This window comes from Bacillus rossius, chromosome 12, assembly GCF_032445375.1.
Source record: "Bacillus rossius redtenbacheri isolate Brsri chromosome 12, Brsri_v3, whole genome shotgun sequence".
Lineage (NCBI taxonomy): Eukaryota > Metazoa > Arthropoda > Insecta > Phasmatodea > Bacillidae > Bacillus > Bacillus rossius.
In genome coordinates this window covers 22,130,570-22,153,894 of record NC_086339.1, presented here as the reverse complement: position 1 = coordinate 22,153,894, position 23,325 = coordinate 22,130,570, and the positions used below count along the sequence as shown (strand labels likewise).

The 23,325-nt window shown below is 40.2% G+C and overlaps 1 protein-coding gene across 1 annotated transcript in view; it reads right to left on the bottom strand.

Moving 5' to 3' along the window:
* Positions 1–22,460, bottom strand: part of LOC134537269 (hemicentin-2) — a 141,992-nt gene extending 119,532 nt beyond the window's left edge. Inside the window, exons 1-2 of the mRNA XM_063377541.1 lie at positions 22,445–22,460; positions 16,281–16,628 (exon numbers count right to left, since the gene is read on the bottom strand). Coding sequence (XP_063233611.1) covers positions 16,281–16,628; positions 22,445–22,460 — 364 coding nt within the window. The remainder of the gene's footprint in view (positions 1–16,280; positions 16,629–22,444) is intronic.
* Between the last annotated feature and the right edge of the window lie 865 nt (positions 22,461–23,325).

Sequence of the window (23,325 nt, the reverse complement as noted above, 5' to 3'; positions counted from 1 at the left end):
GGTGAGGCTTAGCCTGGAATTAAAAAGCCCTTTATCGAGTGAGCCCGCTTGCGATTGTAAAAAAAACCGTGACTGCGAAACGGGTGTAAATGTAAAAACTAAATTGAATGAAAAACTTTCTGTTAAATATAAAGTTCTCTGCTTAATTGCATGCATGCAGGCCAAAATATGGCCAGTGTACGGCATACAAGCACCATGTACAGAGATGACGTGTCGGTTAACCCCACACGCAAAACTCTCGCGCCACGCGGTTCCCACCCCCCTTTTTTTGAAACTTCCCTGGCTCCCCCCCCCCCCCCCAACGGCTCATAAGAATCCTACAGATTTGCGTCCTTGACCAAAAACATCGTTGAAATTAAAATTTCTGGTTGGTTTTAAAATGTTTATTTTGAAAACTTTTCAAGGGTCCCGTTTTCTTCTTCTTTGGGATCTATCATAACCCACAAGAGTTCCCCACCTCCTTACACACACACCATTCCTCGTTATAGCCACTATTCAGAATATTATGACTCAGCGCCCCTCAAAGTCTAGAACCACAACCGGGCCAAGTTACATGCCACAGGCTATATCCGCCAACAAACGTAATTTTCGCACCAGCCAAAACTCTGTTTGTGCCGATAATTCGAGTACAGCTCTTGCGGGATCGAAGCCCGCCCTGGATTATTCGCGACTCACAACAGATACCGAGAGATAGAGGGAGAGAGAGAGAGAAAGATACCCCCCCCCCCCCCCCCACCGAACCACCACCCCTAATTCGGAGCCAACGAATCGAAATCGAATATAGTTCACTTTCTGGCCGCTTTGTTGGATCAAAGTCCAGTGATACACGCAACTTGATTACAAGCGTTAGTGCGCTCGTAGGGGCTGCATAATTACAACCCCATCTCCCCCCACCCCCAACTCCCGCGTGACACAAATATTAGCGCGACGAGGGTGTTTGTACGCGCCGTGCGTGTGTCCGCTTTCAATTTCCCGCCTTCCGGAACGGTCGCCAATCGCTGGAGTTAAAAAAAAAAATAACTCTAATTACCTGACAAACACGTAGTATTCCTGGGAGAGGATGAGATTAAATCAGCTTCATTTTTTAAAGTTAAACATGAAAAGCAGAGAAATCAGAATAGACAAATGAAATGCTCTTAAACACTCAGAGTTATTTGTTGCCGCTACTATTATGAATTCTATGGTAAACTTTACAACTACGCATGTTTATGTGTTTCCATAAAAACATATTTTATTTAGGCTACCTCACTAAACAGTTGTATAAAAATGGAATCACTTTATGTTACAGCACATATTTTAATATAAATAAATAAATATATTTAAATGGTGCAAAACTAATTTATATTTTAATCACGCCATCCAATAAATAAATGTGGCTGTATTCATTAAGTTCAAAAAAAAACTCTCAGTTTATATATTTGGTTTGTTCAGTACATGGTTTTTCGCACACAACAAGAGGTCCTTGTCTTGAGAAAGGGCCAACGCGGCATCTCGTTATTGGAAAAGTTAAAGAACAGTTCAATTACGTATTTTTTTTCTCACATGAAACGGAAATGTGTAACTACGGACCTGCCATCTGTGGCGGATGGCGTGAACCAAAGTTCACAAGGCCAAAGAGAAACTTTATAGTATTAACTTTTTATTTAATTTAAAAAAATATATGGGCAATATTTTGATAAAATTTATTTTCGAAAATCAGGTCCGAACCCTGGGTTTAGTATTTTCAAAAGTCTTTATTTACTTCTATTGGAACAGCTTCATTATATAGTTTAAAATTTCCGTCTGAAAGTGGATGATTCGATAGTAGACGTATCTGCTCCGGCAGCGAATACTAGCGGCGGGTGTGTATATTCGTCACGCTCGGCATTATTATTTTAAATAATTCTACGTTAAATTTCGTGTCCGTGTTTCGTATTACAAGTGTATTTGCAACACATGAATTTACTCGTTTATGAGGTCAGATGTTACACATCTCTGGGGAGTACTGAAAAGATTCGCTCAATTTTTTTTTCCCCTTATAAAATTAACTATGTTATCCCCCACTACACGAACACCTGTTCATCTGGATGAGCACAACGTGAGAGGAGGCGGTTATTCAACTTCGTGCTCAAATGCCCGTGCTGAATATTTCAAAAGTTTTGGGTTTGTAGAGGAGGGAGAGAAAAAAAAATCTTCCCGGCACGCATGTTCGTGGGAAAGTTAATCCTGCGAGGACCGGGCAATGTTCTGGAAGGTTTTCTCGAGCCCCCCTTCCCCCCTCATCACTTTCCAAACATTTTCCAATTTTTTTTCCCGCGAGCAATTCCCGGGACAGACAACGGCCCCCCAGATGGCTATCCATTAGCGCGCTTCAACCTCCGCCGAAGCCACGAGAGCGACCCGAGAGGTGGTTGGTTGGTCGGCGGAGCGGCAGAAGCACGCAGAGATTCTCAGCAACAAGCCAATGAATGCATAATTAATACGATATGGCTGGGGTTAGGTGCTGGCCCTCTCTCGCAGGAGGGTAGAACAGGGCATTCCTGGAGCAGGAACAGAGCCCCCCCCCCCCTTAACCCTTCTGTTCCCTCCCCATCTTTAGTGGAGGAACTGGTCTCGGGGGGATGCAGGGGATGTAGCGAAGGGGTCTCTGAAAATTGAGGGTGCCGGTGTTCCTAGCAGGGGTTGGTTGAAATTTCAGGGGGGAAAGTTTCGGCTTGAGAAAACACGACACGACGCGAATGGGGTCGAGAGGGCTCTCCTTCGCCGAACGCGGTTATGTGCCAGGAATTTTGGTCTCGCGAAGAAACTTGTAGACGCGGGGATAGAGAAAAAAAGATTTTATGGATCCTCTAGAATTTTTAATCCTTAAATCATCCAAACAATATGACCGCGGAAATCTCAAATAGTTCATAATTGCATGCTCACTTATAATAAGAATGTAAAAAAAAAATCATTTTAAAAATTTCTTGAGTTTTCGGTGTCCATCGTGTGTGATGAGAATTTAAGAGTTGAGTCACCAACATCCGACAGATCATTTTTATGAACACCAATTCAGGAAAAAAGGTAGTTCAGAGACCACTAAAAATCTTAGAGAGACCATCTGAAGATGATTGGCAGATCCGACCGACGTGAACTCCTACTTTTACCTAGAAATACAGGTGTTCAAAAAAACCGAGGCACATAGGTTAAGGAAAGACAGAACGAAATTAGACAAGCACAGGTCACCACACAATGTATGCTGGGAACTCGATCACTAGTCGTCATTTTTGCTGTGGGACCTCCAGCGAGGTGGATGCGTACATAAAAAAAACAGGATGATAGTCAATCCATTGATTTTACAGCAAATATACTTTTAAATTACCCAAGTTCATACATACAACTTACTGGAAGCTCTAATAATTGTTAATTATTTATATTACCAATTAACACATACATTTGTCAGATTATTGAATTTATAAGTAAGCTGTGTCAGCTTACACTTGTTAATGGTCTGGCTGATATTATAGGCACAAAACCAAACAAGAGTATAATTGTGCATACAGTCTCTCAAACTGAGTTGCAGTATATTTGTTTCGTTATTTGAATGTAAGTTTGGCTTAAACATTGCATTGTTTCGGTAAATTATGAACAAAAAAAAAGATTCACAGTCGCCGCTAAAATCTTTCTTTAAGTCGGTCATGGTAATGTACACTGCATTCTCTCATATATGTAAGTCAATTTCTTATTTCACTCAAGAAATACTTATTCTCCTTCCCCAGTACTTTCCCACTGAACCCGGAGAATTCTCTGTAGCTCTCGAAGGTTCGGCACGTTCCCAGAGCCCTGTCTGCGTGAAATGGCGCAAATAGAACACCGCTGTTCTGGGAGCTTCGAGTGTTAAATCGGGGATTGTGATGACGCGAAAATTCGAAGGGCTGCGATACCTTCACAGTTTGGAACTTGGCAGGTACTTAAGACGGAGGCCGGTTTGCGGAGTGAAGTGTGGGATAGAGACGTGAGTGTGGCGACTGTGGCGACTCCGGCAGATCGACGGCAGTGGGGTGAAGATGGCGAGTGACCCCTCGCTCGACGAGCGACGGGCTTTGTGAGCGAAGACTGGTGCCTTGGGAACCAAAGCAGCCGGAGCTGTGTGTGAGCGCGGCGAACGAGCGAGAAGTGCGAGGTAGTGTTTTGGGACAGAGAAGCGCGCCAAGAGAAGAACCACAGAGGTAACCACTGCCGAGACGAGCGCCAGTGAGAATTTTGTGGTTACACTTTGCAATTTCCGTGTCTTAAAACCGTGGTTAAATAAATGGGCTATCCTTTACTAACCTGTGTACCTACTCGTAACAACATTTAATGTATCTACAATTATAAATATATTTTACTTCATCGTAAATATTTTTATAAGTGTTATTTATCGTTTCTCCACATGTCACATATTTATTAGTCTCTGTGCAGAACATTTAAAGTACATATAAACAATTGTAAACATGCAATAGTAATTAACTCATGTTTGTTTCCCTCGGATTAGTTTGAACAATGAAGTTGGCCAACCTGCTCTAAGAGGTTCCAAGCATCTCGTCGTCTTGTAGATGGTGAGAGGTTAGGTGAGTTGGTGTGGGGTGGGGGTGGGGGGGGGGGGATAGAGAGGTTGTCGCCTCCATCCCATCTGAAACTGTGGACGTAAAACTCTCTCCACCGTTACCGCGCGAACACGCACCCGCATCGCCGTCGTTTCACGGACTACTTCCTTGGTTTACGATCCGCATTCGGCAACCTGCGATGGTGCTTCCTGCAGAAGAATACTCTCGGGTCAGCAAGGTTAATGGCCACCATTCCCTCACCTTAAGGGCGACACCTAGCTCCTTTCTTTTATATCACTGATGTTGGAAAAATAATAATAAAAAAAACCTGATACTCTGCGCCGTGTACAGAAAAGCACTTTTCAAACGAGCAATATTTTCTGATCAACGTAATGCATTCGTTTTTAATGATCCGAAGACATCCTAAATGATCATTAAGTCGTTTTAATTTTACATATCACAGTTGTCAATTTCTGTTTCAAATTATTTATCATTATTTGTAAACGTTTTTTAATGTTGATTTTAAGTAACCTCATAACCATTTTTAATACATGCTGGGTTTCTTTCTGTAATATGATATCTAACTGAGCGTTTTCCGCTGTACATTTTAGTAAAATGGTATATACTGTTTAACCGTCCACATCGACTTAATAAAGAATGAGAGAAATAAATGGAGGGAGATAAACATAAAGGGAAAGGACGAAAGAGGATTAGAGAAGAAATACAATGTATGCCTATTAAGTACGTTTTATTTCTTCACGTATATATATATATATAATTATATGTAATCAGTCAGTAAGTCAAATGTGGGGTTGTATACATATATATTCGATTACCTATAAATTGGCAACAGTCAGCAACGTTTAACTATAACTCGTTGTAAAATTGTAAGATTGAAATTCTTCTGTAAAAAAAAAATTTGTAAGTGCGAACAGGCTAAATCGCTTGTACACAAACTCAACATAGCTTGCCTCTGCTCTCTGCTTCTTTACCCACATCTATCCACTGCCTATTAACACACACGTCCTGCCGTTGTTTAATTTTTTTTTCGAGCTCATCTTCACTCAATTATCCTTCATTATAACCTTTATCCCGGTGACTCACAATTTTCACACAGGCTCTTCGTAAACACACATTTCCCTTTTTATCGTAAATTAAAAAAAAATAGTATTGGCAAAAGTAATTTATCCAATGGTACAACAATAGGGCATTTAAATGAACGTCAAAAATTTCCGCTTTTACTAAAGTAAATAACGAACTCTTTATTCCTCCGTAAAATATATTGGTTTGATATCGAAATAGGCTAACACATAAATATATAGATGATAACGGAAACTAAACAGAGAAAAACTCTTCCATAAAATTTTTTCTCGTATTTATATGTTTTATACGACAAATTAAACATATTCTATACCACTTTAAGTCAATGCAGCATGCAGCTTGAAAGATTCGCGCAGAAATCTCCGACATGCGATGTGAGTGCTTACGTCACTCTTACTGAAAGTATTTTGTTCCCCCTCTGTTGAACCCGATAAGGCCCAAGCATCTGGGTGTCTTAATGACATTGCCGAATACTTTCCGTTAACTCAGGAAAACACACCCATTCCAACACGCCCGCGTTCTTAATGAAATCACGATAGCACGATAGCGATGTAATCAGACTTTTGTTTTCCAGAAATGCTTAAACTGGTTTATTGAAAATACAATCATTATTCGTGTTTAATTTTTAGGTTTTTGTCTATTATTCGTTTGTGAAATAGTTTAATACATTTTCATGTTTTTTTTTCTCTTCGAATGAATACTACTATGTGGCCAGAGACGGCTCGAGCAGCGTACTGGCTGCACGTATCTCTAGGGAAACCCAGCTGCGGCACGGGTAACGGCCATACCTATCCCTTCCACTATCCGTACATGGACCCGCCATTTGTGGGCCTCGTTTTGCTCCGCCGAGTCCGGCGCCTCTCTGTGTCGTCTGGAGGCTTCTACGGGTCCCGAGAGCACCGTCGAGTGAAGTGGCGTAACTAGGACGGCATTGTTCTTGTAGTTTCGAGTGCTAAGTTCGGGGCGGTTTTTGGGGGCGAGACTCTGCTGAGGGGTGGGTACGAGCACTTGCCATGGAAGAGAACTTGGAAGGCATGCAAAGGCAAGGCCGTACTGCGGCGGCGGTGGCGGTGAGTGAGAGAGGCTAGTGGCGACACCGGCGTATCCTCTGAGTGAAAAAAACGTGAAGTGAGGAGGGCGAGTGACCCCTCGGCGAGAGATAGAGGGCGACGAGTAACGGGTTTCGTGTGCGAAGATCGGAGTAACGGTACTGTGGTCACGTTGCGTCGCGGAGAACGAGCGAGTAGTGCGAAGCAGTGGGTGGGAACCGAGTTGAGTGGTAAGATACGAATAGTAGAGAGGACCACAGTCGAGCCGAGTTCCAGTGAGGAGAGTAAAAAATTTAACTACGGAGTGTGATTAAAATTCAATATTTGTAATTATATTAATAAAGTAAATATCAGCCGATAAATAAAACTGCAATTAATTTACTGCACCATGCTCTTCGGACCTGTATCTCCCACATGTCACAATACTAAATGTTCCGTTAACTAATATTACCCTTCACGGGTCCATTAAAACGAACTTGCAACCATTGATGGATGTCGTAATTGTAGTGTGAATGTAAAGGACCGAAACATTTTGCTTATATCTAGTTGTTTGTTCCTGTTGGTTGCGCGGTAAAAACCGCATGTTCAAAGTAACGCAATATTTTACTGTCGCATTACGTTATTGTGATCTGAATGCTAAAATGAACGCATTGGGAACGCATTGGGAAGGCCTTTTATTTTATTAATTTTTATTGCCCAGTCTTCGGAAGTTTTAATGGCGCATGTTTGTATAAAATGTTGCACATAAACTTCCATCATAATTTTTTGTAGTTTTTTAAAAATAAAATAAGACCAAATTTCATTTTATGAACAAAATGTTATTACACTGAATATAAGTATGTATATATATATATATATATATCTTGATATAAGCATTAGGTAAGGGCGGCAAGGACATGTATTTTTTTCAATAAAATTTTTATACCAGCTGCGTGTTAAAACTTTGTAACATTTTCTGTGCTTCGTGGGTGGCTGGGTTTACTACAGGTACATATCTACTTCAGCACACCAACCATCGCCATTCAGTGCGTGAATGGCCCGGCCAAACATGACATTGGCTTCTCTTGCAGACGGCATCCAATTACAAGGGAACAATCGCTAGCGCGGGCATAACGTATTTCAGTTTGATGGGCTATCGGTACATGCCTCTTGCAATAGGTAACGTCGATAATCAGAGTCGATTTTCCGCTAAGGTTTTTTTTTTTTGGTTAAGTTTCAATGTTTTCCTATCGAACAAGTTCTTTTTTTTTTTCCTTCTGACGCTTTCGTTCGTTTCAGGAGCGAAGTGTGACGTCTCTGCAGCCAACCAACACCTCTTCCCGTCGCTTCGCAACTCCGAGAGCCACGCACACAAGACCGCCGGCTGTACAACCGAAGTTTTCCACAGGAAGAAAAAAAAAATGTGAGTAGGGGGAGAAAGGGGGTTCTGAGGTAGTGTGCAAGGGGTTTAGGGAGGGGGGAGTGGGGTGTCGAAGCAGCTGCCAGGGAGGCCTCGTCTTGTTACGAAGTAGTATCCAACCCCTTCTTTCCCGCAGTATCGACTTCTCGACGCCCGGGTTACGACGTGCGAAACGAGCGAGGGACCTCTCTCGCCGCTGCCTTTTCGCGTGCGTGTGTCTCTCTGTCTGTGTGTGTGAGAGAGAGAGTTTGGGCGTCTTGGAGAGTTTCTGCGCCGGGCCTTAATGAGTACTTCGGCACACTGCCCACGACGGAGGGAGAAGAAAGGTACCCTTTTCCCCCATTCGTAGCCCAGGGGGATCAACTCCGGGGAGGGAAAAAAGACTCCTAATAGCGACCGTTAGCGCCGAAAGAGACCGCGCCAGGTCACGTAGCAATTACGCCTCGGTATCAGTACCATTTCGGCTTTTTTTTTTTTTTTAACTTTGTCGTATTGTTCCATTAAGGCTCTGTCTCACAAGCCATGTTATTCCATTTCATTTTCTTGTCATGACCATAATTTGAAGGGCTTTTCCTACAAAAATATCGCGACAGCCTTTTACACATTAAAATTCCCCTAACATTTTCTAAAGAATATGAACAAACACTTGCCTGATCTTACACAGGACAAAAATAACTTTTAGTAGGTATCTAGTGAGAAAATGTGTAACCCAACAACAAATTCAGTATAGCCATAGAAATAAATTTGTAGAAAAATAAATTAATAGTAATAACAATACAATGAATAAAACTACTAAAAATGAATGATTATGTCTTAAGTGGGTAGTTTAGTATATTTCAATCCTAGCATGAAAATATATGAATTAATCGTGTAGTATACTGTTAAAATAAATATAATGCACGTGTCTTTGTCAAAAAGCTCTATATATTTAGTAAACATATATCATTTTAAAAAATACAATTTTGGTTTTCCGTAATGTATATGTAGAAACATGAGATTTTCAGAGTTTTGGTAAAACCAAATGATTGTCTAATTATGAATAATATCTCGAAGATAAAAGGTTTTTGACAAAAGTTAATTAAAAAATATTTATACACAAAATATTTTCAATACATAAATAAAATACACCAATTAATGCTCTCAATACATGATGTGATTAACATAATATGTGGTCTTTAGAGTTTTGTAACCCAAAAAAATATTGCTCAGTCATGTGACAAAATAATTTTTAAACTATCAAGTATCGTAATATTATTTATATAACATAAATCACAGGGAACAATTATTAGGTTATTTGGCCATCGAAAAGATAATGAATTATACTCATTATTCAAAAGAAAGTTTCGCTCATAATTCAAACTCATACCAGGGAAATGGAAAGGGGCAAAGTAATTCCCCCCCCCCCCCCCCAATTTGAAGATGTTCATGGCTTTATTGTATTAAAGCTCTGTGAAAGACCCCCAAAAATTAAGGGGAGAGGTGAAACCCCCCCCCAATTGAAAATAGAATTATTTTCGTAGCCAGTATGGATTGTGCACTGTGTTCAGTTGTGATGTGTGTCTGCTATGGAATATAAAGCTTAGTATAGCTTTTAAGATTTTCCTTCACGCTGTGTACCGCGGGCTCGTCACATGGTAAAATGATTAACCACGGTGGTTTGACTTCCGTTGAAATCAAGGTTATTATAAACGATAAGGGACAATGAGATGCCAATAAATCATTGACGAAATGGACAGGGTTGGTGAAATTGGAGTACCCCGAGAGAAAAATCACAATTTATTGGTAACATCCGCTATGTTTCCCACCCATGAAAAATACGAGCATGAATTCGCACGGAGAAAGATTCTGTAAAACCCACTAACCTCGAAAGAAAAATTTCTCTTGAAGATGTATACATGTGTATATATATATAATATTTTTCGATTTCTATTTCCTTTTCGACAACGAGGTGATCATACGCTGTGTCACTCTACACTGCGGAAATCGACCAGATGCCAGTTTCTAGTCGATTATTTATTTTAGATACATTGTTTACCATTTCGATTTTGATAAATTTTGCTTATTGGATTGTTGAGAGACCTGCATTTTGCATACTCTAAGAAAAGTGGTCGAAAAAAATATTCAGCAAAAAAAAAAAAAAACACCGTGGAAGCTTCAGTCGCAGTGGCAGAAACACCTTACCCTTCAGGAAAATTGGTAAAGACATCGGCTAGAATCCACCACAGCCTTCTCCTAGAGCAATAAAGAGAATCGTCGCGGTGAGATGGAGGAGTCTGGCACTTAGGTGTGGAGCATGTAGTAAGTTAATGACCGGCTGCCATCTTGGATTCTTTGTCAAAATTTACTTTTTCCCCCGACGAAATGACTTAAAATGACACATGTTGACATAATGGCAGAACATTTACCTATTTTGAACCGAAAAATAAAAAAAAAATCTGTTTCGAGGAGATATGTCCCCCTTTTTTTTTTTAAAAAAAAAAAAAAAAGGAATTTGTGGCTGGACTGGTCCAAAAGGAGGCTTGAGCTCTTCCAAAAGAAAAAGTTTCAATTCAAGCCTTTGGGTTCGGACCTTGGCCTCAAATTAAATATCACCCCTCATGTGAAATCTGATAACTCGATCTATTTTTTAACTAAAAGCTCAAAAAATAATTTCAATAAAAATTGTAAAAACATTTTTACGAAAGGTTATTCTTACATAAAATCTTAAGAATCTGACGATTATAAACAAATGGCACTTAGTTATCAAGTATTTTAATTAGCCATAGTTTGCAATAAACAAACAAAATTTCTTCAAAATTACTTGAATGTTTCGTTTGGAAGTAATATAATGTAAATATAGTACTTGTGCTTATGTGTATAATCGATATACATGTATAAATATGCTAGCATGCATGAAACAATAGTTTGGATCAAAAATTATCGAATACGTTATTTCGTCGCTACAGCATGGACGTGTTATAGCAAGGGCCTGAAGAAACATTGCTGCTAAGATAACTTCAAATTATTTCTATGTGCGGATGCCTTAATACTTACACATTTGCCTTTTTTTTATTAGATAATCTACGGTGTACAGAATGGCCGCATGTTCAGAGTAACAATCCCGGCGCTTCTTAATCCAATCCTCCCGTTAGCGGGGGGACCGGCCGAAAGGAAGTCGTTTCATAAACATCCCCATTTCCGGAGGGAGTTTCTTCGGGAAGGAAGAGCGCGGGCGAATTGGGCTTTCGCGGAATTTCACTTAAAACGCGCAGAAATCGATGAGTGGAGTTGAAACACACACACACAATCTCTCTCTTCCCTCTTCTTCCCCCCCTTTTTCCAACAGCGAAGTTTTAATGTCCCCGGCGCCATATTAAAACCGCAGCAGCCAATGAGCAAGTTTCGGCGGTGAGCGGCAAGACGCTGGAGAGGGAAACTTCACTTCTCTCCGCTTTCCCCCGCGTGTTCTTCCTTTTTCCATCCTCGAACCGGCTAACGAAGTTAATTTTATGCGTAGGATGAATAATAATAAAGATCTCCAGCCCAAGTATTTCCCCCCCTCCCTATCCCCCCCTCCACAGCCAACTGTCTTTTGAGACCAATTCCCCTCACGTCTCTTCCCGGTAGGTACCGGGGCCCGGAATTCCAGAGGGTACTTTTCATTTTCGGAGCGAAGCCCGGGGCTTATTGAAACGCCCCATCGTCGCTCTGCGGATAAGAGCTACTTTGCCGTGCCCGGAAAGGCACGTACCTGAATGGCCGAGGTGGGGCTTCATCAAGGTCGTGATCCGACGTGGGGGGACGGACAATGGCGCTCGGACGTCCATTGTCCGTCGCTCCCCCCTATACCTTTCCCAAACACGGGCGAGCGCCGGGCGCGGACTAATGACAGGATGCTGGGCCCCGCCGCGCCGTCGGGACTTTCCACGCGCTTCCCGTGGGCGGGTGTCGCGGGTGTGATCCTCAGCATCCCGGCGTGACCCGTTGTTCATGAGCTCCGGGTCGGAGTCAAACACATTCTTGGAGTTCCCGTCACCTCAATTAATTTGCTTCTAATATATTGTGTTTTTTTTTCACATTATAAATAAAAAAATTTATATGAACATATGTCATATTTATAAAAGTTTATCTTCCACTAAACAATTTCTTATATATACATATTTTTTTTGTGAACATTAAGGCCAATTTTCATGCCAGTTCTAGCATGTACTGAAAACATTAAGACATGTGGTATATAGTTTTGTGTTAACCGCTTGTAGGTAGCGTTCGTATTTAAACACTTAATTTTTAGTATTACATTCATTAAATCAAGAAAACATATTTTTTCAAGATTAATATAAACATGTTTTTTTTTATTATTGAATGTATGAAAGCTAAATAAACCATACATTAAGTTTAACATGAACAAATTTGAGGATAAAAACTATTGAAGCAGGATTTTTTTTTTAAATTTTAATATATGGTAAGTCTGCTTTTTCAATACACACACACGTTTTGCTACAATGGCGTTCAAAATAATTCTGCGGTGGAAACTTATTTAAATAATCTCCAAACATTTCAGCTAAAAAATTTAAATTTTGGAGACAAGAAAGTACCATTCTACAAGTTATACAGTTAAAAGAGAAAGGAAATAGTCGTGCTTAAAATGACTATCCAGTGGCTGCTTGGCCTGTAACGTCATTGATGCATACCATCGCTCACAATTATCACGTGTGGACAGCAAAACACAATCCGCGTGTTGGTTCTTAATCATCTAATGCGGTACATAGGTAGGGCAGTTTCAGAAAAAAAAAATTAAATTGGTTTGGAACGGAAAATTACTAAGAAAATATGTACACCACTATTGAAGATACTGCATTAAGATTGGAAAGCATAATTTCCAAAAATGTTTTTTTTTAAGTCCAACTTTTCCTAGTTTTAGTTCTAGATTTCTTAAGATAGAAAACAGCCTGATTCATAATTTGAGACTAATCTATTATTTGTTTGAAATGTTTATGAAGCTGTTAATTAATTTCGACCGTGAAAGAGCATCCCGCAACTCAAGTAAAACCGAGATTACATTTATAATACGTCGAATTATGAATATTTGATACTTGTATTACTGTACAATGTAACTTATACTAGATGGATTCACTTATTTATTTTTAAAGAATGAACAATATCTTAGTCATAACATTATGGTACATATGTTAGTGAGCAGAATTTATGGGGCATGAATTTTCCAAATTAAAATTTTTTAACTCTTACTGATAGATTATTTAAATTCCTATTTAAGTATTTAATTTCTATATAAAAAATCAGTACGATAATATGGATTCTGGATCGATGCCTGCAGCATTATCGAAAGTCTACAAGAGTAGTTACCGCAGCAAGAATTTACCTATAGAAAGAATGCTAGAACTCATGAGAAGAATGATAGTGTTAAAAACCTACTACGCAAAATTTCAAGCTGTGATCGGTTTGGCAGGTATTTTTATGAAGAGAGAGCTTAAAAATAGCCACATGTCATGAATTGTAATTAAATATTTTTTAATAAATTGAAAAAAATATATTTTGTACATTAATAACTATGGATTTTCAAAAGGGAAGTGATATAATTTAAAATGCCGGAATTCAAAATGACGGAAAGTTCTATAAAACAAAATGTTGTAATCTAAGGTGGCTAAATATAGAATGCGGCCGGGGTGAAGGTCATCCAGAATGGCGGCCATGAAGTCACAATACAAGATGACGACCAGCTCCATGGATCCACATTTTCACATTCTGAATTCTGTTGACGGACATACCAAAAAATACGACTTTATTTCGTTTTGAGTTTATTTTGTTTTACTGATTTTTTGAACCGTAACTCGGATTTGTACGGCACCCAAAGATTTTCTTAAAGTTTTTTTTTTTTTTGCTGCAGCAGTGGCAACAGAAAGTGGTCTAAGATCTTCAACCATGAGAGATTGAGCCGCCATTGTAGCGGTTGTCGGTGACGTCTGAAGAATAAGCTGAAGCATCCATCTACGCGGACATTACTTCTGACTGAAGATTGCAAGTTTCAGGCGATTGGTCAGCTGCGCTATATTTTGTTTGTGAGTTTTTAATAAACGTTTGAATCCTAACTTAAGGAGAATGTCTCAAAAAAATTGATGAACTAAAAAAATAAAACTTATTTGAAACATCCCGTGATGTAGGATGAAACATCTGCGTCTCATTTTTGGAAACAATGTATCTCCAGAAATAAAAACTTGCTAATCGCAAGCATGAAAAAAACGTAGCAAATGACAAAACTAAACCGTAGCTAGCTAAAACAAAAATAGATTGAGAACTTTAGGAAACACATACACACACTACGTTACAACAAAATATATGAAGCTAAAATATTATAAGAAGTGTAAAGGAAAACCAATTAATTTATTTCACGTGTGAAAAAGAAGGGACGTACGAACGAAATGCCTGCACTGCGAAAACCAACCACTGAACGCTTCTCCCCAATGCCCACAGATAGCAAGAGCGTTCGTTATTCTGGGCTGAAACAGAGTTTGTCCCAAAACTTAGGCAGCTCGCGGTGAGGTGGTGCGCGGAGGAATACCGCATGTTTACGCGAGTGTTCGCAATCAACCAGCAGCGCAGACGACCTCCCCAATGGCTGAAATCGCGAAACACGTCGCAAAAAAAAAAAAACCCTCCGCATTAACTACCGTTACCTTCGTCCCCCCCTGGCGTTGCAAGAAGCTCCGGCCTCATCAGCGAGGAGCAAGCAAGGTTCTTGCCGCGGGGCGTATCTGCGGGACGTACGAGGCGGCAAGAAACACGCGTTTCTTGGTCCGCGACCACCGCGGTAACGACATAATTACTGCCTGAGACGAGTTGAGACCTGTGCGCAATCCACTCCCGTGCTGGCTGAGGGGAAAGGCGAGAAGCTACTACGTATGGTGGATGCAGGTATTCAGGTTGCGACAGATTTCAACCGACAAAATCTAACTGCAGGTTCAACACACACACACAAAAATTGGAAACATACATACGACTTATTGTCTAAGGTGCTTTATAACACAGGTATATAATCATTTGAAGTTTGTGTCCATGAAAAAATGTCCCAGTTTCAATGGTGTATTATAACAGCTTAATTTGGACTATTTACAAACGAATCATATATAAAATTTAACGTCAGCTAACCTAGTTTATCTTACAAATGTTGAACGTGTTCACCTTTAGCTATACGGCACACATCCAACCTGAAGTCCAATTCTTCCCGCACTTTGGTCATCACGTCCGGAGTAGGCCTAATGGAAGCAACAGTCTTTCCAAATCTGTGTCTCGACTCTGGCAAACTATTAGGTAGCGGCGGAACATAGACACGATCTTATATAAACCCCCAAAGGAAAAAAAAATCGCACGGCGTTATGTCAGGTGAACGTGGAGGCCAGCGAAAAAAAGAGCTCTGTCGACTCGACCATTACGACCAATCCAACGGTCAGGGTCTTCGACGTTAAACCACTCTCGTACAAAGAGATTCCAATAAAGAGGGGCTCCATCATGTTGCCCAATAAAATTGACAGGTTCATCTTTTACTAATTGGGAAAATTACACTCATGATCGCCATTTTTGAGCAGTTGTAGCTGCAAGCGAGAAAACAACAAAGCAGTTACTCTCGCATGCGATTATCGAGTTACTCTTTGAGTTGTGTCCTTGAACCCAGGGCCGGCGCGTCCATATAGTCGAACTAGGCAACCGCCCATGGCGCCAAGTAGCTGGGGGCGGCGCAGCACGACACATAACAGCTGATATAACATGCTTAACGATTATTGAAACTAGATGAAAATGGATTTTTGTAACAGTTTGGAATGTTTATATTGATGTAAGTAATTATTTAAAGTCCACGGTGACATGTTTTATGATTTGTAATAAGTAAAAAAATTTAAAAAAAAACCACAAGCCTGCTTACATTTGATTGTTGACAAAATCTTAGGCTTACGTGATGTATTTTGAGGCAAGGAAAATTTTTTTTGTGGTGTCCGGCGCGGTGTTGGGGGGGGGGGGGGGGAGGCATTAAGGTTTTTCGCCTAGGGCGCCAATATACCTTGCACCGGCCCTGCGTTGAACCAAAACTCTAAAAAAAAAAAAAAAAAAAAAAAAGTTTCTCAGTTGGTAATTATTGGCCAGTAGCATCTAGCGGGCGAGCCGGGAACTGCTTGAGGGGGTGACGAGGTAGGTACTCACATTGCACGTCGAGCAGCAGGGAGACGTTGAGCGGCGCCGGCAGCGTGACGTGGCGCACGGCGCAGGCGACGGTGGCGTTGTGGTAGTCGCGCAGCACCGGGCCGAGCCGCGCCTCGGCGCACCAGTGCTGGTGCTGCGGCGACGAGGAGGAGGAGTCCTCCGAGGAGGAGGAGGAGGAGGACGAGTTGAGCGGCTCTCCGTTGAGCAGCCAGGCCAGCCGCGGCGCCGGGTGGCCGCCCTCGGCCGTGCAGCGCAGGGTCAGCTCGGCGCCCTCGCGCACCGGCAGGAAGGCGTTCCCGGCGTCAAGGCGCCGGCCGTCCACCGACAGGTAGGGCGCCTTCGGCGGTTCTGCGCCCACCAAACCACCACCTCAGCAATGCTACTGCTGTTGCCACTGTCCTTGTTAATGAGTGGTGCCCCGAGTGCTCTAGGGGCAGGTAGTATCAGGGTTCCCTAGCCCTATGACGTGCTGACGTGATGAGCGACGGGAACTGCTCCGGTTACCAGCCTGGACAGCTGGCAGAGGTTGGGTAGGCCTCCACCGGACCGCGGGTTCGCTGGGTGATTGAGGAGTCCCAGTGTGAGAGCGGGATACTGGGGTAGGCGCCGGAAATGATGACTCCAGAGGGCTTTGGGAGCATCCAACTTGCTGGTGAGCTGAGTGGAGTAGGGGGCCGGAGGTGGTGCATAAGCTGAGATGGGTAGCCTCAGCCCCTTTGCATAGCCAAAAGCTCTAACGCTCTCCCCGGTTGCGTATGCGGCGTATCCGCATCCACGCCCGTGGGGGCCCCAGGGCGGCAGGGCTGATTGGCTAAGAGCGCTGGGTTATCAAAGAAAAGGGGGGAAACCCTTATTCGTGACTTATGTCCTCTATGTGAGAGGTATGGTTCCGTGTCGTTGCTACTCAGATCCCTCAGAGGGGGGGCTGGCTCTGTTGGAGGTCTGGGGGTTTAACGGCGGAGCTGGGGGTGTTTCGGTGGGGCCGAAGTTGGGATGGGTCTCCTCAAACCTCTCGACCTAGCCGGGCGCTCTCCAGTAACATGCCGCGATTGGAAATGGCGAATCTATTTCCCCGGTTCAAGGAACCCATGTTAGGTTCTGGTAACAGTGTCTGGCATGTAAAAGACCCATCTTTCTCCTAACCAGGACTATGCCCTAACGGGATTACCTGCCTGGGGGAGTATTGATGCAAATTTTGAGGTGTGAACCTAATGTACATGTCCTCTATGTATAGCCAAAGCTCTAACGCCTTTCCCGGTTGCGTATGCGGAGTATCCGCATCCATGCCCCCATGGGGGCCCCAGGGCGGTAGGGCCTAATCGCTAAGAGCGCTGGGTTACAAAAGAAAAGGAGTGGGGGGAGGGGGAAACCCCTTGCACGGTCTACATATGTCCTTGTTAATCATGGACAAAATTATTTCAACGATATGACATTCGTCATCCAGATATTTAACCAAGTTCGACAAAAGAAGGAGGAATCAAGAACGAATAGGACGGGGAAACAGAAAGGTAGGTGAAAGGAGAGAGGTTGCAGGAGCAGCAATAAAGCAAAGAAAAAGGCAAAGGGAACAGACGAGAAGGCCAAGAAGAGAAACACCCGAAAGGAAGTGAGTTCTGTGCCCTCACATGGTACTGTGTGAGGGATCTGGTCGACCGACCTCCTCACAGTGGCATGCGAGTGACCTCACTGAGGAATTAAAGACATGTTTTAAACATCTACCGCCGTGTTTTTATGTGTGGACACAAAAAAAAAAGACAAGGAACATTTAACAACTGACAAAGGCTTTTATTCTGGCTGCTGGCACGGCGGTTAAACAGAATGGACAGGTTATTTTCTGGTAAAGATGAATGGTATGTTATACCATTCAGAGGAAAACAAGAAACATCTGAGGCCAAACCACCCAGCTCCCCTCAAAATGAGTCCCTGGGTGGAGAAACTAGAAGAAAAGTAGTGCTCTTGGTACGCCCTAACGGGTTTAGTCCCAAGAGCTGGAGGAGAGGCCAGGCCGGGCTTTGCCCGGAAATAACTTGTCCTTGTTAAAGTGTGCTGTTTCCAGATATACCCAAAGAGCACAAGATGTTTAGACACAACTTTATAATGCATTGAATTTTTTTTAAAATGAAATTTAAAAAAATCTTTTTGAAAGGAAAATTTTGGAATGAGATTTAAAAAAAAAAAGTTTTTATCGTCGAATAACTCGTCATTTGGGATACACTCGCTTTTACAAACAACAATTTATATTTATTTTAATATTCATAATTTATCTCTGTTTGACCGTAGATCTTAATAAATGGAATGCATGCCTTGTTATTTATAGTGGCTCATTGCTACAATTAGTTCCTCTCGTGAAATAATACCTGGTGCTTAAAATTATTTTTTTTCTTTCAGAATTTATGCAACTGTAATAACACCAAATAATGGTTTTAGTAAATATAAAAACTAGAAAAATTAAAAATATACTAAAATTAATTACACTTATTGATAGAATACAAATTAAGGGTTTTAATGTTAATGTAGTATCAATCTGGCAACAGCGGATGCCATTTTCTCTGTACTGCAATGTGAGTGCGTGACAGACTTCAAAAATTCCCGAAGTTGAACAAACTTCTCAACCCAGTGCAAAGACTTTAATCCGGCATTCTGTTGTCCAGCAAATTCCGTAATCCCACAACAATAAAGCCACTTGGAGTCGAACTTGGACGCCAGGTCACGCCACTGTTTTGCCGGCGTTTATGAGTTCTCTCAGAGCATATCGCTACTGTCGGTTTACATTTATGTACAGTATTTGCACTTTTTTCTATCAGGTTTCATTGCACATTTTCCCGCTGAAACTTAATATTGGCCTTTAATCCGAATTGAAGACCTTTCACTGCAGTACTAACAAAGTTGGTTATATCATTTTCTTTCCATTGAAATATTGTAAGAGATTTTACTTTAATGTTTATTGTGATATTTCTCTTTCATTATATGTTTTAAAAATAACTTTTCTCCACGGTTATTAGCCACATAGGCGTTATTTCCAAGATTTGAAAAAGTCACGGAAGTGATCGTATATAGAATTCGTGCGCGACTTTTTTTTACCACTATTAGATAACATTTAATCAATACTGATGGTGGCAGCATGATGTTTGCACCCTTTCATATATGTACTTTTGGCCTACTTTAGCACTTTTGCTTAAGTGCGCACTCGCATACTTACACATACACACACATACCTGTACACGGCACGGCAATTTACGTTTGTATACTTCCACACTCTTAAGCGTGTTTCAAACGTTATCTGTGAAGTTTCACTTCTAACGAACGTGGTGATGACGCACCTTTTTTTTTTCTGTGCGAAAACACGCACACGTTACCCTTGATCTCAACTAATAGCTTGACAATCCATTCATCCCTTTCCAAAAGCCACGCCTAAATCGCGAATGATTATAACACTGATTGGTATCTGCTTCGCGCGTTTAATTGTAATCCTTACTAAACAGCTTTCCTGCATATCCTGTTAAAGTGCCCAATTAAAATCTGTACGTTGGATGGGTGTGGGATTATTTTGAACCAAGTATGCCACTCCTGAGTTCAAACTATCAGGTCATAAAATTCACAATACATCTAACGTTCTGTCGTGCTTTCAGGAATTAAACGGGATTTGATCTCTTCGTGCCTCCTGTGGTGGCATCATTTTTGCAAATCTCCAAATCGGCGTTAACGGTCTCGGCATATTCAGCCAGTGAAAAATCGCACAATTTACATCCCCAAGAATACAACCACATGATTTAATATATGGACTATAACAATATTGGACAGACAGTTTGAATTTGTTTGCTTTTAAGAAGTTAACTCAAACACTACTCAATCTATTTCAATTATTTTTTTTCGTTTTTAAAGACAAATTATTTCACGGGATATATATAATTATGGTTAACATAAACCGGAAACGGGAGAAAAACTACCTTATTGATTGCTTCCGCTGATTAAACCGTTACAAATATAACTGGTGCACACGTACTTTCAAAATATGCTATTTTATATATTCTTATATACATTAGATATATATTTGAAACGAACATAATTTTTGAGTCTGAATTCAGTCTTTCTGTAATTATCTTGACAATTATTTCAATAGAGTATTAAAAATAATTGAATTATGGAAGGCAGAAATTATAAAATTAGGTTTTTTACACATACGTTTTATAGGGATGATTGTGTTAAAAATATTTATCTACCGCTGCCAAGCATTGTACCACAGCTATGTTATATATATATATACATATATATATACACACATATATATATTTACAAAGGGGCCAATCAAATCCTCAAATCCTCAAATACCATTAAATCCTTAGTATTCGAAGGATTCGATATTCTATGAAAAAGATTCGAAAAAAATACTACAGGAAAATAATTAAATGATAACAATTCAACTTTGTAATAAAATAAATAAATGTTTTCTTTATAATTATCCTGTTAACTTATTCAAGGTAGTGTACTTTTAACATTAATTATATGAATAAAATTATTTTATGTAATGATTCTGGAAACGTAAGTTTGTGATAAAAACCTTTAAAAGATCGAATGTTTCAACACCATATTTAATATTTCAAATTTTTTGTACGTCATTTTATTTTTGACACTTGAGACCTAGTTTCTGATTCGAGGGGAATATTCGAGACACAATTTGGGATTCCAATTCGAGATTCAGATCCGACAAAATTGATATTTTACCCATTACTAATACACACACATATATTTATGTGTGTGTATGCACATATATATGTATGCAAGCTGAAGTACCCAGGCTTTCATATCATGTAGACAGGAGATTTTTATTTAGATAGAAAACAAAAACTAACCAAACATTCTATATTTATACACATCTTGAACCTTTTATTGCAAACCTTGAGATACACAATGTTTTCCGTTTGTCCATCCGTAGTGTAAACAAACAATATATCCACTGTGCCGACTCTTGGACAAGCTACGTATAGCTGCCCCTCGTTAAAACGTGGCGTTTTGAAGTCAATTCTGCCACACAAAGTGATTGCCCTTGTACCTTGTTGATACTCATGGATAATGCAATAGTCGTGTGGAAATCTGCAATACCTGAACATCGTGCGGCGTATTTGAATCACTGGGTTCCAACTGAATTTGAGCATCGGCCAGAAGACCAAAGCAAGCACCAATAATGCAATAGCGAAATATCATCAAGAAGTATAAAAATTCTGCTCTAATGGTTGTGGCTTTCTCGAGATCTCGCACAGACAATGAGTGACCTACTTCTTGTTTTGAAGGTCAAGTGTGCATCGATATCGGAGTAAAACTGTAGGTCTGTATAATAAAGAAAGAAACAAACAAACGGAAACTCTACATATAATGTGAACACAATGCTGTGGTCAGGCCATAATGTCTTACAAGTGTAACCTAACAAGATGCCCTAGGTTGTGTTTTAGAACTGTAAACACTTGTGTCATTATAGAGTCTTTAAATTAATTAATAATTAAACAGCAGTGCCATTGCGTGGTTAAATACAGGTGCTAACTTGTAAATTAAATATATATGCGTTCATCTGTGTTTGTAACTCATAAATGTTTTCCACGTTGATAACGTGTTTACTCTTTAGTAAATAACAATAACAAATATACTTTTCAACCAATTTTTTTTTATACAGTGTACATATTAAAAGCCATACAGTACATGTTGTTAATAAAGAATGTTTCAGTTTCAATGGAATAATTGTTTAATTTAGACTATTTACAACGAATCATACATACAATTTAAGGTAAACTAACCTAGTTTTTCTTACAAATGTTCAATATGTGCACCTTGATTTATAGGGCAAACATCCAACTTAAAAGACCAAATCTTTTTACACTTTGGTTAACAGTCCAGAGTAGTGGAAGCAATAGCCTCTTCAATTCTGTGTCTCAAATTGGGCAAATCATTAGGTAGCGGCGGTAGACACGATCGTTTACAAAGCCCCAAAGGAAAAGGTCGCATGGCGTTAGGTCAGGTGAACGTGGAGGTGAGAGAAAAAACAGCTCTGTCGTCTTGAGCTTCGGCGGATGTTTTTGCCACACGGGGGATCACAATTAACTGTAAACGAAATACACGTTGAACTGAAATAATGGATTCACTCGTAGCGAATTGCAGAACAGAAAACACTTTACGGTCAGGAGTCGCCATTTTGCGTAGGTGGCGCTGCAAGCGAGTAAAAAAACAAAACAGTACTCGCGCGTGCGTTTATCTAAAACAGTTTGAGTTACTCTATAATTTTTACCTTGAACAAAAGCTCTACAACGCTTACAGTTGATACTGTTAAAATAAATAGCTGAGACATTCTTTTAAGGAAATACTATGAAAATCGTGCTTAGTGTTTTGTTTTGCACACAACAAATATAATTTTACAAAAAGGAAATAATATTTTTATATGACTGAGGCAATGCGTTCATATGTTCATATGTTCATAAATTACGAAAGAGTAACATGGATATTATCCATTGACTGTGTATCAGAGATCTAATTTTGAGACCACAAGATATTATTCACTGCAACTTAACTGGATCAAGTAAAATACGAAGTGCAGTAATGGGTTGGAATATTTTACACATAATTTACATGCCACCAACAACTTACGACTTACAATGTTCAAGGATAAACTCATGATTATTTAAAAGTCATATGGCCTTTGGCAATATTGGTTTTGACTCACGATGGAGGGATAAATAATTAGGGAAGGAAAGGTTGCATTAAAATATCCAGTAAGATGTTATTCATATTTACCAACAAATTCATCTCTTTTTCATGCAATATTTAATGGAATGATAATATTTATCTTCTGTAAAAGAAATTAAACATTATGAATCATAACTTTGCAATATGACTACAGTTATACACGCATATTTCTCTTTCCATACGATGAAAAAAAATAAACGCGCTCGTATAACATCAAGGTACAAAGTTTTCGAACGTTTCAAACACAAACTTCTGTTAAAACTACGAAGTTGAAGATCTAGAGCACCGACATAAATTTAGCTAACGTTCCCTATAC